This window comes from Elgaria multicarinata, chromosome 3 (assembly GCF_023053635.1).
Source record: "Elgaria multicarinata webbii isolate HBS135686 ecotype San Diego chromosome 3, rElgMul1.1.pri, whole genome shotgun sequence".
NCBI classification, from domain to species: Eukaryota; Metazoa; Chordata; class Lepidosauria; order Squamata; family Anguidae; genus Elgaria; species Elgaria multicarinata.
Genome location: NC_086173.1, coordinates 56,065,233 through 56,079,086, shown reverse-complemented (window position 1 = coordinate 56,079,086; position 13,854 = coordinate 56,065,233). Strand labels below are relative to the sequence as shown.

Here is a 13,854-nt window from a genome sequence, read left to right as displayed (position 1 = left end):
AAAAAAGTAAGCCAGTGTCCCAGTGTGCCTAATTTATCTCAGAAACTGGACTCATGACCTAGGGCAGAAATACTTGAATCTGGACACAGGTTTCTGGTCACAGCTTTGAGCCTTCTGTGTGGGTTCTCTCTCATTTAATTCCCCATTTGTTCATGCTCATCCTTATTCTCCCTTCCTTCATCCTAGGATTTTCACATCTCCCTAGCCTTCTGTAGGATAATGAGAGGTGCAAAAGCAATCCAAGGCTGAAGGGTCATTATTTTTTAAATCGTAGAGGGGATTAAAGCTGCACTTTAGCCCACCATGAGCCACAGCACACAGTACTTGAAAGATGCAGCTATGCAAGGGTCCCAGTTAATTTGCTTTGAATGGTCAATATTTAGCAATATAAATCACAGGTGTGGGGAGGTCCAATCTGGATCAGGGCCTCCTCCCCACTCCCAAACTAGGGTCCTGATCTGGATTGGAATCTCTGCACGTAGTCTACTAAAAAAAAGAAACTGAGACTTTAATATTATGTGCGCTTTGGGTGTATGTGTTTCAAGTTAGAGTGGGGGGGGGGAGAAAGTACATTTAGCATGGGAGGGGGGCATCTTTTGGATCTTTTATCATGATTCTTGCTGACTGAAGATTCTCCCCAACAGGCAGCTCATACTAGTTGTAGTTAGCTTGCTTGCGGTGTATCCCTTTTGTCACACTGACCTTTGCTCTTCCCTGCAGGCCACTGTGGTAGCTGAGGGGGTGGATATGGTCATCGGCCAGTGGGTTGCTCTCCCTTCCCTCCCTTCCTTTCTGGGGCAAAGAGAAAGCCATCTGGCTTCCTAAGTTATTGTTGTTGTTTGAGGGAGAGTGATCTGATAGTGAATTTATTGAGCTGTCAGGCTCAGTGGGGCATGTTTATGTTTTAAATGCTGCTATGAACAAGCTGTCTTGGGAGTGCATGGATTCACAGGGACTTCCCTGGGGGAGGCAGGGGCCTGCAAAGGTATGTGTAAATCCAGGGTCCTGGTGAAATGCCATTGGTATCTTACTGCATTTGTTCATGATATAAGATTGTTGGTGTTGGTATATGGGATAGCTTCCTGCATGGTTAGGCTTGTGTATGGTCAGGCTTGTGTACAGCAGGCAGTAAGAAGTGAGCTAGAGGGGCAAATACTAAATCCAGCAGTTGGAAGTCCAAAGATCCATTTGAGAAATATTCATAAGTGAGTGTACAGGAGCCAAAGACAAGCCCAGAGAAGGCAGGCTAAGCTGGGGTTGCAAATAATACTCAAAATATTACGGTATTGATAATAATATACGCATACATAAAGATAGTTGTGCAGTTTGATAGACGTTCAAAACCATGAAGCTGTTCAATCGGTTATTGAACAGCAATCAGCCACTGGAGCCCTTAGGACCAAACCTGACCCCTAGAGTGTCACTAGCTGGCGGGTTGTGGCAGTGGGACTGGCCATCCACTTTGTGGGAGGGGGCAGTTCTGGCCCTTTGCCCTCCATCCCTTACTCTAAAGTGGCCTGCCTATAAAACCAGTTGCTGACCAGAGTTATTGGTGCTGTCTACACTCTGAAACTTTTCTTTCTGCCGGTGAATATTTGAGTGGATTGTGCTTGTGTGCACCAGGGTTTCTTTAGCTTCATGACTGAGACTTTTACTTCCTTGCTTCTGTGTGATGTTCTGCAGCAGAATCACCATCCCTTCCCACACATGATTTCCATGTTATTTTTTCCTGGGAGACTTGATAACCTCTATACTAAATGGATTCTTAAAAGAATTACCCTCAAGGATGGGCCCCTGCTGTGAATTGCCATCTTAGGATCTAGCTTTTTGCACAATGAATCTGAATCCAATATTTGTATTTAAAATATATATCTGGATTCATTTTAATTTGGTTTATCATAGCAAAACATTGAGATGTGTATGCTTTAAGTTACTGGTTAACTTTGCATCTTGCCCTACTGCTAAAGAAATGAGAATGGGATGCATTGACTTATCCCACTTTATCTTTATGTTGCATCTGATGAAAAGGATTCTGGTCCACAAAACAAAGGCTTATGGTAAATGTGTTCGTGTTCAAGTTGCTATAGGAGTCTCCCATCATTTTTGCTGCAACAGAGTTCCATGGCTACCTCTTTGAAATGTATCCTCATAACAGCCTTGTAAGATATATCAGGGATGGTGAGATGCCAGAGGCAATCCAGTGAGTTTAAGCAGGAATACCTTGGTCCAAGTGCCAGGAGTTACGAGGACTCAAACTGGGAGCTTTGGACTTGTGTGTAGTTGCCCCATATGATGATGATGAGATACAGAATTGCATGTTGGAAAACCTGCTTAGGCAATTAAGTCCCTTCAGGCAATTAAGTCCCGTTGGAGCCTCCTGAACAAGTTTGAGTTAGGCCTTGCCTGAGCAACAAGATCTTCCTGGCTGTGTGTTCTTTGGCTTGTCTTTTGGCCCTGATTTCTGCTTGGCCCACAGCTCTGATCTCTCAGTTCTGTTTTCTCCTTTTTCTCATGGCCCCAACCTCTGGCCTGCTCCTTGGTTCTGACTCCTGCTTGTTCCCTGGCTCTGATTCCCCAGCTTGACTCCCTGGCTCCTGGTTATCGACTCCTGACTCATCTCAGAGATGGCTGCCTACAATTCAGCCCTAACTTCAAGCCCAGCATGTGATCCTCTACACATTATCCTTGGGGATCCTTTTCGACATTATCTCATCAATGAAAAACCACCAGAAGTGTCCCAGAAATCTACAGATGGGTGGGTGATGTGAAACAATCATCTTCTCATGCTGTTTTGAAATCCCTGCAGGACTCTGTATGTACTTGGTGTTAGTCTTGCAGCAAATAGCCTCCCCTACCCTTTTTTGTAGACATTGGTCTCCTGCACCAATATGTATGGCATCCATTTGGCTGCCGCTTGGGTTTTTCTTTTCAATCCACAAACCACCAGCAGATGCGACTGGCTCAGCTTCCCTTGTTCCATGTGGGTCGTACCGAAAATTGTCTTCCCACCATGTTAATTAAGGGAGTGTTTGATGTCAAGGCTTATTTTGCAAAGCCTGAAACAGATGGAAGGGACCCTTCTGGGGAACGTAAGACACACAACAAGCTATTTGTAACACAGATAGGAACACTGAGCTTTTAAAGCTCATTGTAGCAGGAGCAGGAGGAGCATTTTGACTGCTTTCAATGAATGAGACTCTTTATTGCTACCAGCATTCACCATGTGAGATGTTCAGGTCAAATACTGCCAACTCCTGCAGGTAGTAACGCTTGTTCCCCAAATCTTGTGGAAAACTGCAAGGCTTTGGTCAAATCTGTTCCACCCAGATCAATGGAGCACACTTGCTTGAATCAGTATGTGAGCTGTTTTGTTGCTTGGTCTCAAAAGCCAGATATTTCCCCCATGCTTTGTTCTTTACATAAAAAAGCAGCATTGAACTCTTTTTGTGTTTGTTGGACAGTTGTGGGTTTGATAGAAAGTCTGAATTCAGTTCTAAGAGAGAAGTTTGGGCTTCAGCATGTCTGCATTGAACTTAGATCTCATTTTCAACTGGATTAATATTTTTTAAAGGAGAAGCTTTCTCTCTCTCTCTCTCTCTCTCTCTCTCTCTCTCTCTCTCTCTCTCTCTCCTTCCACACACATATATATTCTTAACACTGGCTTGATCTGCTGTATGGGCCTGTACTTGGCCGGATGTGTTTGTAATTCCAGAGGTGCTTCCCTGCAGGGAAGTTGGGAGGCAGAGCCCTCTGGAGCACACTCTGTTTACTTCCCTCTCATCGGCCCAAGTCAGAACAGGCTATTTTAAGACTCTTTTCCTTCTTCTCCTTCCAGTTCCTGAAATCTTTTCTTCCATGTGTTCTTTTCTTCTTCTGTACTGAGCTCCTACTAGTCAGAATAAGGTAACGCTGGGTGGGAAAAAGAGAGGGAAAGGGAAGCATAAGCTTAGCAAAGCAACAGGAAATTGGAGGAGGGGAAAGTTTGGTCAAGGGGCTGAGGCAGCCCTAAGCTCAGGATAATCTTTGTTTCCCCTGAGTTTTAGGGTCGGGGGTTTGTCTAAAGTATTTTTCCTCTGCTGACTGTCAGAAAAATATACAGCTCATTTGTTAACCTCTTTCCTTGGCCCTGGGAGGATGGAATATTTGACCTTCTCAGAAGTAAAGAGGAGTCAGGCAAAAGGCTCTGCGAGAATGCCTGGCTTGGAATTCTTTTGCCAACAGGCTTTGATGAGTGTGTTGCTCTCTCCTCATTCAGTGCCCGGCCTGAGGCTGGGAGGCATGTATCCCTCATAGAGTCAGTGTGGTATAGTGATGTTAGAGTGTTGGGCTGGGGCTCAGGAGACCCAGAATCAAGTCCCCAGCCAGCTGTGAAGCTCTCTGGATGACTTTGGGCTGCTCACTGACTCTCAGCCTAACCTACCTCACAGGTTTGCTGTAAGGATAAACTGGAGAGGAGGGAGAACATATACACTGTCTTGGGTTTCTTGGAGAAAAAGGTTGGATATACATGTAGCAAATGATAGATAGATAGATGTGTGTGGCTGACTAGGTGATTGCTTGCCAATGTGCATCTTCGATCTGGGCTCACCCCAAGAGGTCTTGCATGGTGATGGAAGTCCAGTTCTGTGGGAGCTGTCCTCTAAGCTTAGGTACTGCAGGTTCTCTTTCTGCTATGGGGTTAGGGAAGGTCTGACAACTGCAAATGCTGTTCACTCCAAGGCATGCCAGAATGCATGGAGGGACTTCAATAAAGAAAGAAGCAGAAATGTCAAGATAAAAAAATGAGTGAAAAAATAATCCAAAATCTGCAAGGCGTGGGGTGGGAATCCAAAATCCAAGTTAGGCAATATCTTTACTCAGACCAACTGAACTGCCAGAAAATATTGTGCAAGCTGTTAATTTCTCCAAAACTCTTCATCAGGCTAGGTGTTGTCAGAGGTAGCAGATGGGGGCAAGAAAGAGAAACATTAAAAAATTGGGCCAGATCTTGTGACTATGAGATCTGCAGTGTAGACTCAGTTTCGAAATAGTGATTGCAGACTGAGTCAGTGGTAGGTGTTGCGGGTATCAGATAACAGCCATTCTGGGGCAAAAAGACAATGGCTGAACCCCATTTCTGAAAACACAGAGGCAGGCTGCAACTCAGATCTGGATGATTCACGGGAAATTGCTCAAACCAAACTGTCTCCATCAGGCAGGCATTCTGGGTGGATGATTATGTTGATCTTGCCCCTAAATCTACCATCCTGCCCCTGGCCTTATAAAGGTTTAGATGTCAGTGCCCATCCTCTTCTCTCTCTCTCTCTCATCATGTGCGCACACACACAGCCTGCTATGGCTGTGCTTGGGGTTTGGTGGCCATCCACACCTCTTGGGAAGATTGAGTGAGCATGTATCAGCTGAGCAGAGTCTTTGGGCCTGGCATAAACAGAGGGCAATGTGGGGTTACTGTTACACCATCTTTCAAAATTAAATAAGAGAACTGCTGCGTGCCAAACTGATTACGTTCAGTTTGAGGAATCGGTTTCCCCCTACTCCTACCCCTTGGCCTCTCACTCATGCAACTCAACTCAAAGGACTTTCTGCTTTTGCTTCCCTTTTCCCATCCTCCCTCTCCCTCTCCACTAACAGCACATGGCCCCTCCTGGGTCCGGTGAGGGTTCTTCTCTAGCTCCCCTGCATCTTTGAGTTTCCCTCATTTCAGTTTCTTGCCTTCCTCATTTTGGCCTATTCTTTGGGGCACAGCCTAGTTGCTTCCTTCCCTCCCTGTCCCTTAGACTCCCCCCTCCATTGTTAACACTACAAAACACATCTGGATGTTCTTTTCTCCCTCTCCCCCCAATGATGGGATTGGACGGCAAGTTCTCATTCAGATGTGTAACAGAAATAATTGAGATTGATTTGCAAACTTCCTGAGGCTAGGTCCGTTCATTCCTAGCTTATAAGGATGTGCGATACCATTGCCTCATTACCTCATTCGTTGGAGTTCTGTGGTGCTCGTCTCTGGGGTTCTTTTTAGTTTATTGCTCAGTGCTTTTGAAACCCTCATTACTCACTGTACTGTTGTCTTCATTTGATAGCAATAAAGATCTGATGTTTTCTGAGTGGTAGTTTTAACTGAACAGACACTTAACCTCTTTCAAAAGATAATGTGTCTCATTACCTAGCAAATGCAGTATGTAAACAGCCATTTATCTTAATTGGTGGTAATGCACAAAGCAGGAAGGTTAAGTATAATGTTGCAAACACACTGTCACGTTTCCAGGCTGCAGGGAGCATTGCGCAGATACTGCTGCCGGCAAGGTGCCACTGTGATGCTGCAGCAGGGGGTGATGAGTCGGAGGGCTGAATTCCAATTTGAAGAAGCTGGAAGGGGGGGGATTCCAGTGATGGGTGGGGCCAGAGGCAGAAGGGGTAGAGCCAAAATGCCAGCTATACCAGCATATTTTACCTTAAAACTCTGACTGCCAGTAACTCATTTAGAAGAGGCATTTCAGCCTTTTGTTGCAAAAGCCATAAAACCATCCAAAGATCAGTGACTGGGGAAAAGGATGGGTCTGGAGTGGGACCCCAGGCAGGCCAGATATGGCTGATAGACCTGAGGTTTGATAGCCCTGTGTTACAATAACAGCCTTGCTGTAGAAGATGCAGTCTGGCACGCTCCATTTGCATGTGGCTTTGAGGCTTCCTGTTTCTTGACTTGAGGCTTCTAGGTGCTTGTGAAATAAAAAATTATGACAGCAGCCTCGCTCTTCTTTTTCTGACCTGCGCATCCAGAATTTCTACTTAAGCAGCCTGTGGATAAAGGCACCATTGCTTCAGGCTGCATTTGTTTCCCCATGGAGCTTATTATGTTCCTTAAACACAGGCCGGATATGTTCTGATGAATGGGCAGGTCCTGATATGGGCCAGTATGTAACCTTAAGCCACTGGGGTTCCAGGACGTACAGTAGATCAAAATTTGCGTGAGGCCTTCATCGACTCGATTTGCATGCAGTGGCAAATTGTGGGTTAATTAACTTATTATTTGCCATGTGCCTCGCGCACACTCCTCACTTCCATTTGTAATCAACAACACATGATCGGCTGGGTCTTAGGTTGTGAATGTGACATGTGAACCTGGAGCACTGGTTATTTAGGGGCTAAACAGCCCAGCGGTTAACCCATGGTTTGTTGTGGTGAGAACCGTGTCAATGAGGGCCGCATGCAAACCTTGATCTATGGCCTGGAACTCCAGAGGCTTATGCCACATAGCCCGGTATTGTCTATGCTAACTAGCAAGAGCTCTTCAGAGAGAGAGAGAGAGGCAGGCTTATCCTTTGAGCAAGGGATGCTGGGGATAGAGTCTTCTTTGTGCCAAGCATGTGCCCTACCACTGAGCCCCCTTCCTTATCACACCACTTCTCTGCAGTTATTTATTTAATTTAAATATTTCTGAATTGCTTCTCCACTCAGTGTCTGCTTTGCAATAAAACCACAAACCCAATACAATGTAACAATTCCAAACAAAACTAAAACAAAGTTGAAAAAACACATAACAATAAACCCTTCTAAAATCAAAGCACAGCCTTAATCAGTAAACGCTCAGTGGAACAGTATCGTTTTTACCAGCTGCCTAAAGGCCAATAATGAGGGAGCCAACTTAACCTCCATGGGAAGGGGCTTCCACAGCTGGGTGCTGCTACACAGAAGGCCCTGTCTGTTGTCCTCACTAACTTCACCTCGTAACAGAGCCTCAGATGAAGAACATAGGTTCCAGACATGTTCATATAGAAGGAGATGGTCTCTCAGATATCCAGACCCTAAGCCATTTAGGGCTTAATAGGTAAGAAACAGCACCTTGAATTTGGCTTGGAAACGTATAGAAGGTTGTGATGTTTTTTCCATACTGGTGCTATATGAACTATAAAATGCACACCAAACAAAACTCATGTCTGTCATGTTTTAGACTAGCCTTGAAATATCTTTCAAGGTGAACCCAACCCAGAGCATATTATGGTAATCTAAATGTGAAGTGGTTAAGACATGAACTGCTGTGGCCAGATTCTGTATTCCATGATCCACATTATGTGGGCATATGGATTGCTCCTGTGTCACTAGTTTGCTCTTTGCATTCATTCTTTCCTTCTTTTCTAAATACAGATATAATTTCATGCGTGAATCTACTGCATCCCTTGCTAAACATGGAATGACTACTCAGTCAGCTATGTGCTACTTGCTTCTTAAAAATGTGGAGCATTTGCCTCCAACTCATTTTTAGTGGTTCTGTTTTTATAAACAAACATCTCATTGAACGTTCACTAAACTCAGATCTGCCTATATATCGGCCTTAAGTACATGGACACTACAGTGTCCATGTATATATATAGAGAGAGGCAGATCTGAGTTTAGTAAGAGATTCTTTTAAGGATATATTTTTAAGAATCCAGCATTGATTTCCAACTTTCATGACCTCAGAATGGCTTTGACATCCTTTTGGATTTTGATTGAGCGCTGTAGGTAGATAGTGCTGTATCTCAGGCTCCTGAGCTCAATGTAATATAGAGTACCTGAAGAAATTCCTATGCTGGAACAATTGTCTTGGTTAACTCTTTCTGTGACTGTGTATTTTAAAGCTAAGGACAAGGGGAGGGGCAGAGCTTCTGGGTTGTCTGAAACCACATTGTCTGTCTTCAGCCATTTTTCTGGATGCTGCCCTACGGTTACATTGACAATGTAAACAGGGAAAAAAAGCAATGAGATAAGTGATCCTGAGTTACTATAGCCTTTCAGAAAGACTTTGGGGGATTCTGATTGCTTTTGAGTGGACCTGGAGTTTCGAGGAAGAACAGAATTTTGGCTATCTGCACAACTTGTGTGAACCGCCCAGAGAGCTTTGGCTATTAGGCAGTATAAAAATGAAATAAATAAATAAACTTGAGTGCTTGGGTCCCAGCTACTAAGCTATCATGTTGTTGTTGTTGTTTCATCTCTAAATAATGTATTTTGCAGTCTGGGCCTATGTTAAGTGGAGTAAGGCAAACTTCAAGGGGAAGTACACCAAAAAAGTATGACTGGTTAAAGGTTAAATACATTGGAAAGGACCTCACAGGTTACACATTTCCACACATGGGTTCCACAGATTTATTAATCTGGTCAGCATCCATGGCCTTTTCTGAAGGCTTCGGGAAGTCTTCCTGACTTTTGACTGTCAGGCTTGGAAGTTAGTAAGAAATTCAGCTGTTTCCCTAAGTTCTGAAAGGCTCAGCACAGTAGGGACAAGCCTCCATCCTTTCCCGGGCTCAGCATATGATTTGAATTATTAAAAGGAGTGGCTTGAAGGACATCCTACAATAAAAGATGATTTTGCTGAGCAATTAACAGGCCTGTGAGCCTGAACTCTGTGGTTTTGCTTGTGTCTCTGCTGACAGTAACTAGATCAACTTGATTTAAACTTGATTTTTTATATATATCTTTCAGCTCTAAAGAGATCCTTTGAGGTTGAAGAGGTAGACCAGCCACCGAATTCTTCTACTCCACAAAGAAGGACACCCAACCCTCTTGTTCGGTCCACAGTGTCCAGCTCCACACAGAAATTCCAGGAGCTTGGTACCAGGAATTCGGAGACTCCTTCCAGACATGTGGATTCTCCTGCACAAAGGTCTCCCAAATCCTCTCTGAGGAGAGTTGATCTCTCTGGACCAAAACATCCTGAGACCGTGTCCAGAAGAACAGAAATCTCCATTGATATCTCATCAAAGCAAGTGGAGAACTCCACTTCAGGACCATCAAGATTTGGCCTCAAGAGAGCAGATGTGTTGGGGCACAAGCCCCCTGAGACCGCTCCCAGAAGGACTGAGATCAATATAGGTAAGCCCCAGGACCAAGCTCTTCGCAGAATGGAAGTCCCCTCAAAGATACCTGAACCAACACAGCGCAAAATTGAAGCTGCTAGCCCACCTGTGCCTGATGTTGCCACCAAACGGGTGGAGATCCAGGTAGCAAAATCTTCAGAGGTTCCAGTACCACCAGTCAGGCAGAGTGAAAATGTGGAGCTTTTCCCGACCAATCAGAATCTACCACCAGAACCAAAGCTACAGCTGGCAGTGACTGAAATTCCACCCAAAAGCCAAGAAGGTAAGAAGAGGGCTTGAATTTTGTTGCATTTCCACTTCTTTGTTCTGCTACCCATATAGTCAGTTACTGTTTTGGAGGTACAACCTTAGTGCCTCGGCTCATGGCTATTTTCAAATAGCTCATTTAAGAATTTCCCCAGTATTAAGGGGTTGGGGGGGGGGTCAGTTTTATGCGCTGAATATTAAATGAATGGGCCATAAGCATGTCTGCCTATTGATTGTGAAATGGGCTAGCATTCAAGTTTACTGTGGACTTTTGTGGTTGAATTGTGAACCTCTTGCATGCCACTGGATCTCTCTATTGGTTCATTTGCTGTTTAATTGTGAATTCTGTATGTTACAACAGTAGCTCAGTAGAGGCCCTGTGATTGTCTGATCTGAGGCCAGTTTTACTTAGGTGAGAGTGTGGCATAAGTTTGATGTTTCTATTTTGAGAATTCTGTGCTACGTAGTTTCCAGTGTAATGGATGCATTTTTAAGTGTTTCTTGTATACAGTGGATCTTCTAAAGAAATCTTACTAGGGCAGGTCTACCCAATTTGTGATCAACATCAGCCTTGTATTGTGGCCTGCCAGGGTCTTAACCAACCATTTACAGGCAGGTAGCCGAAGCAGGAGGGCTGCATTCTCCTTTATGGATCAAAAGTATTTCATGCTAGTACTGGGGAGATTTTTAGATCTGGATGTAAATGTATGCATCATCTTTCTAAAAAGTCCCTGTTCAATGTCTCTTTGCTTGGTGGAATAGAGGTGAAAGGGCATCCTTCAAACAGCAGCAATGTGCATTGCATTAGGGGTGTTTTGCTTGGGGATATTTTGTATGAGCAATATCAGTGTTTTATATTTATTTCATTACATTTATATCCTGCCTTTTTCCTTTTGCAACTGAAACCCAAAGCGGCTTACGTGAGCCTCCTCCTGTCCATTTTATCCTCACAACAACCCTGTGAAGTAGGTTAGGCTGAGATACAGTGACTGAGCTTCGTAGCTGAATGGGGACTAGAACCTGGATCTCCCGAGCCCCAGTCCAACACACTAACCACTACACCACAATGGCTGTTATATAGTTCCAAATTATCCATGGCTTGCTTTGTATGGATTCTTTATAAAGCCACCCTCTGTTTGAAAAGACATTAAGCCTTAGACATTAACTCAGAGCCATGTACTTCCATAGTAGAAGCCTCAAGTTGGCTCACTGGAGATATTCTCTTGTCTTGGATGAATCCTCCATTCTCCTTGAGGTAGGTCGTAAAGAAATGTTTCATTTCAGCCCTGCTCAGGTGTTCCCCTGCCCACGTTCAGCATTGCATGAGTGGGGAGAGCAGGGAGATACTCAGCAGCCCTGTTCCCTCCATGTTCCCAATGTTCCAGCCCCACAGCCTGCCATGCATGGGGATCCTGCTGTAATTTAGTGTGCTGCACAATCAGAGCGCTAAATCATTCAAGGAGTCCACATGCGTAGGGAAGCTTCCCTACTCCAGAGGTTTGGGCCAATGTGTTGAGGGCATTGGGGCTGGGCTGCTGGGAATATGACAGAAAGGGCCAGGGCCACAAGGGCCTCCTTGCTCTCCTCCCTTACGTGATGGGAACATGGGAAGAGAGCCAGTGTAGTGTAGTGGATAAGGTGTTGGACTGGAAGTCGGGAGATCCGGATTCTAGTCCCCACTCGGCCATGGAAACCGATGGCCGAAATGCTTTCTCAAAGGCTTGCTTGTGACTTTCTGACATTTTGGTTGGTCTTAACAAAAGGTATTACCATACTTCGGCTTTTGGATTTTTTCTAGCAGACCAATATGGCTGCCTGCAATGTTTGTGTAGTTTGGAGAATGGCTCATGCAGCCATGGAGGAGCTGTCTGGGATCAACTTCTGTGTTATTAATACTGTGCTTTATCAACTGAACTCTGCTGTGAACAGTTTACTTCTGAATATTTGATATGGAATCAGAGGTGAAACTGGGAGCCGGGAGTCTCCTGATGCCTAGGTAGTAACCAAGACAAAGCCTTGCAGTTAAACAGGACATTACTGGGGCTGCATTTGCCTTGGTCCATCTTTTGAGCTTCCATAGATGGGGACATCTGATACACTTTTTTTTAAAAAAAGTCTAGCACTTCGAACATCTCACTAAGGAATGTGTTCAGCCAACAAGGTTGTGATGTGTATGTGGTCTGTGCAGCATTCCGTTCTTCATGATGCTTTGGTATGCAGAATCATTTTACTGTAGCAAACAAATCAAATGAAAAACAGCCTTTCTCGTCAGCAAAATCCAGAATCCTTTCCTCCTGGCCACTGCCTCTCATCCGTTGCTCTCCTGTTCCATCTTATTTTCAGTTTCAATTAGTCCAGTTATGCATTAAATCTCCTGTCCTTCTCCCTCCTTGCTACCAAGTTCAGTTTTATTTTCTTCTTTAATTGCTTTAAAGAAGCCATTATGTTTTCCACCCTAAGGCTTTCAGAGAACTTTCCATTCCATTCACGGATTCCTTTTCCATCTCTCCTGCTAGATATAGTTCTCCTGCCCAAGACCAGATCTTTCACCTATTGCCCAATTCATGAAATATGCTGCTTGTGGGTTAATAATGAGAGGGAAGTGTCCCTTCCTATGGCTGGCTGCTAAGACAGACAGGCTTCCTCCTCCATTTCTCTCTTTCTCTACAGAGCATCTTAAGCACTGGCGTGATGTGTTACAAAAGCAGGCTGGGGACTTTTGTATGTCCCTCTGGACATGTGGTAGGTTTCCATCCAGTTGTTTTCTCTCTTTGCAGCTTGGGGCTGCCAGCACCCCAGATGCCTCCGCATTGTGGCAGCCTAGTTTACTGTTACATATTGCCGCAATGTCTTGGGATATCTCTGAAGGGTTTTACACAGTGCTAAGTCTCTACTTCTAATTATTGGACAGAAGGTTTGGTTGGGCTGTTATGATGCAGCAATACTTGGAGGCCAACACTCACATCACCACTTTCCACTTCCGGTTTTTGTCCTTGGCTGAACTCCTGTAGCTGGACTGTTTCTTATATTCTGGAATTTGGGGATGTGTGTTTCAGTTATACATCCTTTGTGTGATAGCCTCAGAACTCTCCAAACCAGCCTTTTCCAGCCAAAGCACAATACAGAAGAACGGCACTCCACTGAATGGCTGAGATGGCATCTGCTTTTTTTTTATCTAAGTTGTGTGGGAAGACAACACAAGGCCTCATACGCAGTTCCCGTAGAGCAGAGGTGAGCAACTTGTGGCCCTTGAGATGTTTTGGCCTACAACTCTCATGATCCTTCACCACTGGCCATGCTGGCTAGGGCTGATGGGAGTCGGAGGCCAAAAAACTACTGTATGGCCACAAGTTGCCCACTCCTGCTTTAGAGTCCAGGCTGGAAAAGAATGATTTGAAGAACAGGCTTTGGGAGAGCTAGCTTTAATAAATAAGATCTCAAAAAGTCACTGAGTGATCACCATGAGAGCTGCTTTCCTCTCGCCTTTTTATGCTGTCTTGTTGAGCCAAAGGAAATTGTGAAGATGTACCTGGAAGGAACAGCATTTTGAAACATACGTTTCTTGCATTGGGCAGAGCTTTGGCTACAGTGTTTTGCCGCCACTGACTTCAGTCCAATTCTGGCGAGCAAGCTGAATGAAAAGTTAACATTCATTCAGTGGTTTCCATGGGAGTACCAAGGTGGGGTCAGGAGACCCTAAAGCATATAACTGAAATCAAGCCAGGAATCAAACCCTTTCCCTTAAAAGTTAGTA

General features: G+C 44.6%; 1 protein-coding gene across 4 annotated transcripts in view; it reads left to right on the top strand.

The window, feature by feature from the left end:
• Positions 1 to 13,854, top strand: part of SEPTIN9 (septin 9) — a 257,294-nt gene that overhangs the window by 133,104 nt on the left and 110,336 nt on the right. For all 4 annotated transcript variants that reach the window (XM_063120375.1, XM_063120374.1, XM_063120378.1 and 1 more), the window contains one exon: positions 9,460 to 10,116. In XM_063120375.1, the coding sequence (XP_062976445.1) occupies positions 9,460 to 10,116 (657 nt within the window). The remainder of the gene's footprint in view (positions 1 to 9,459; positions 10,117 to 13,854) is intronic.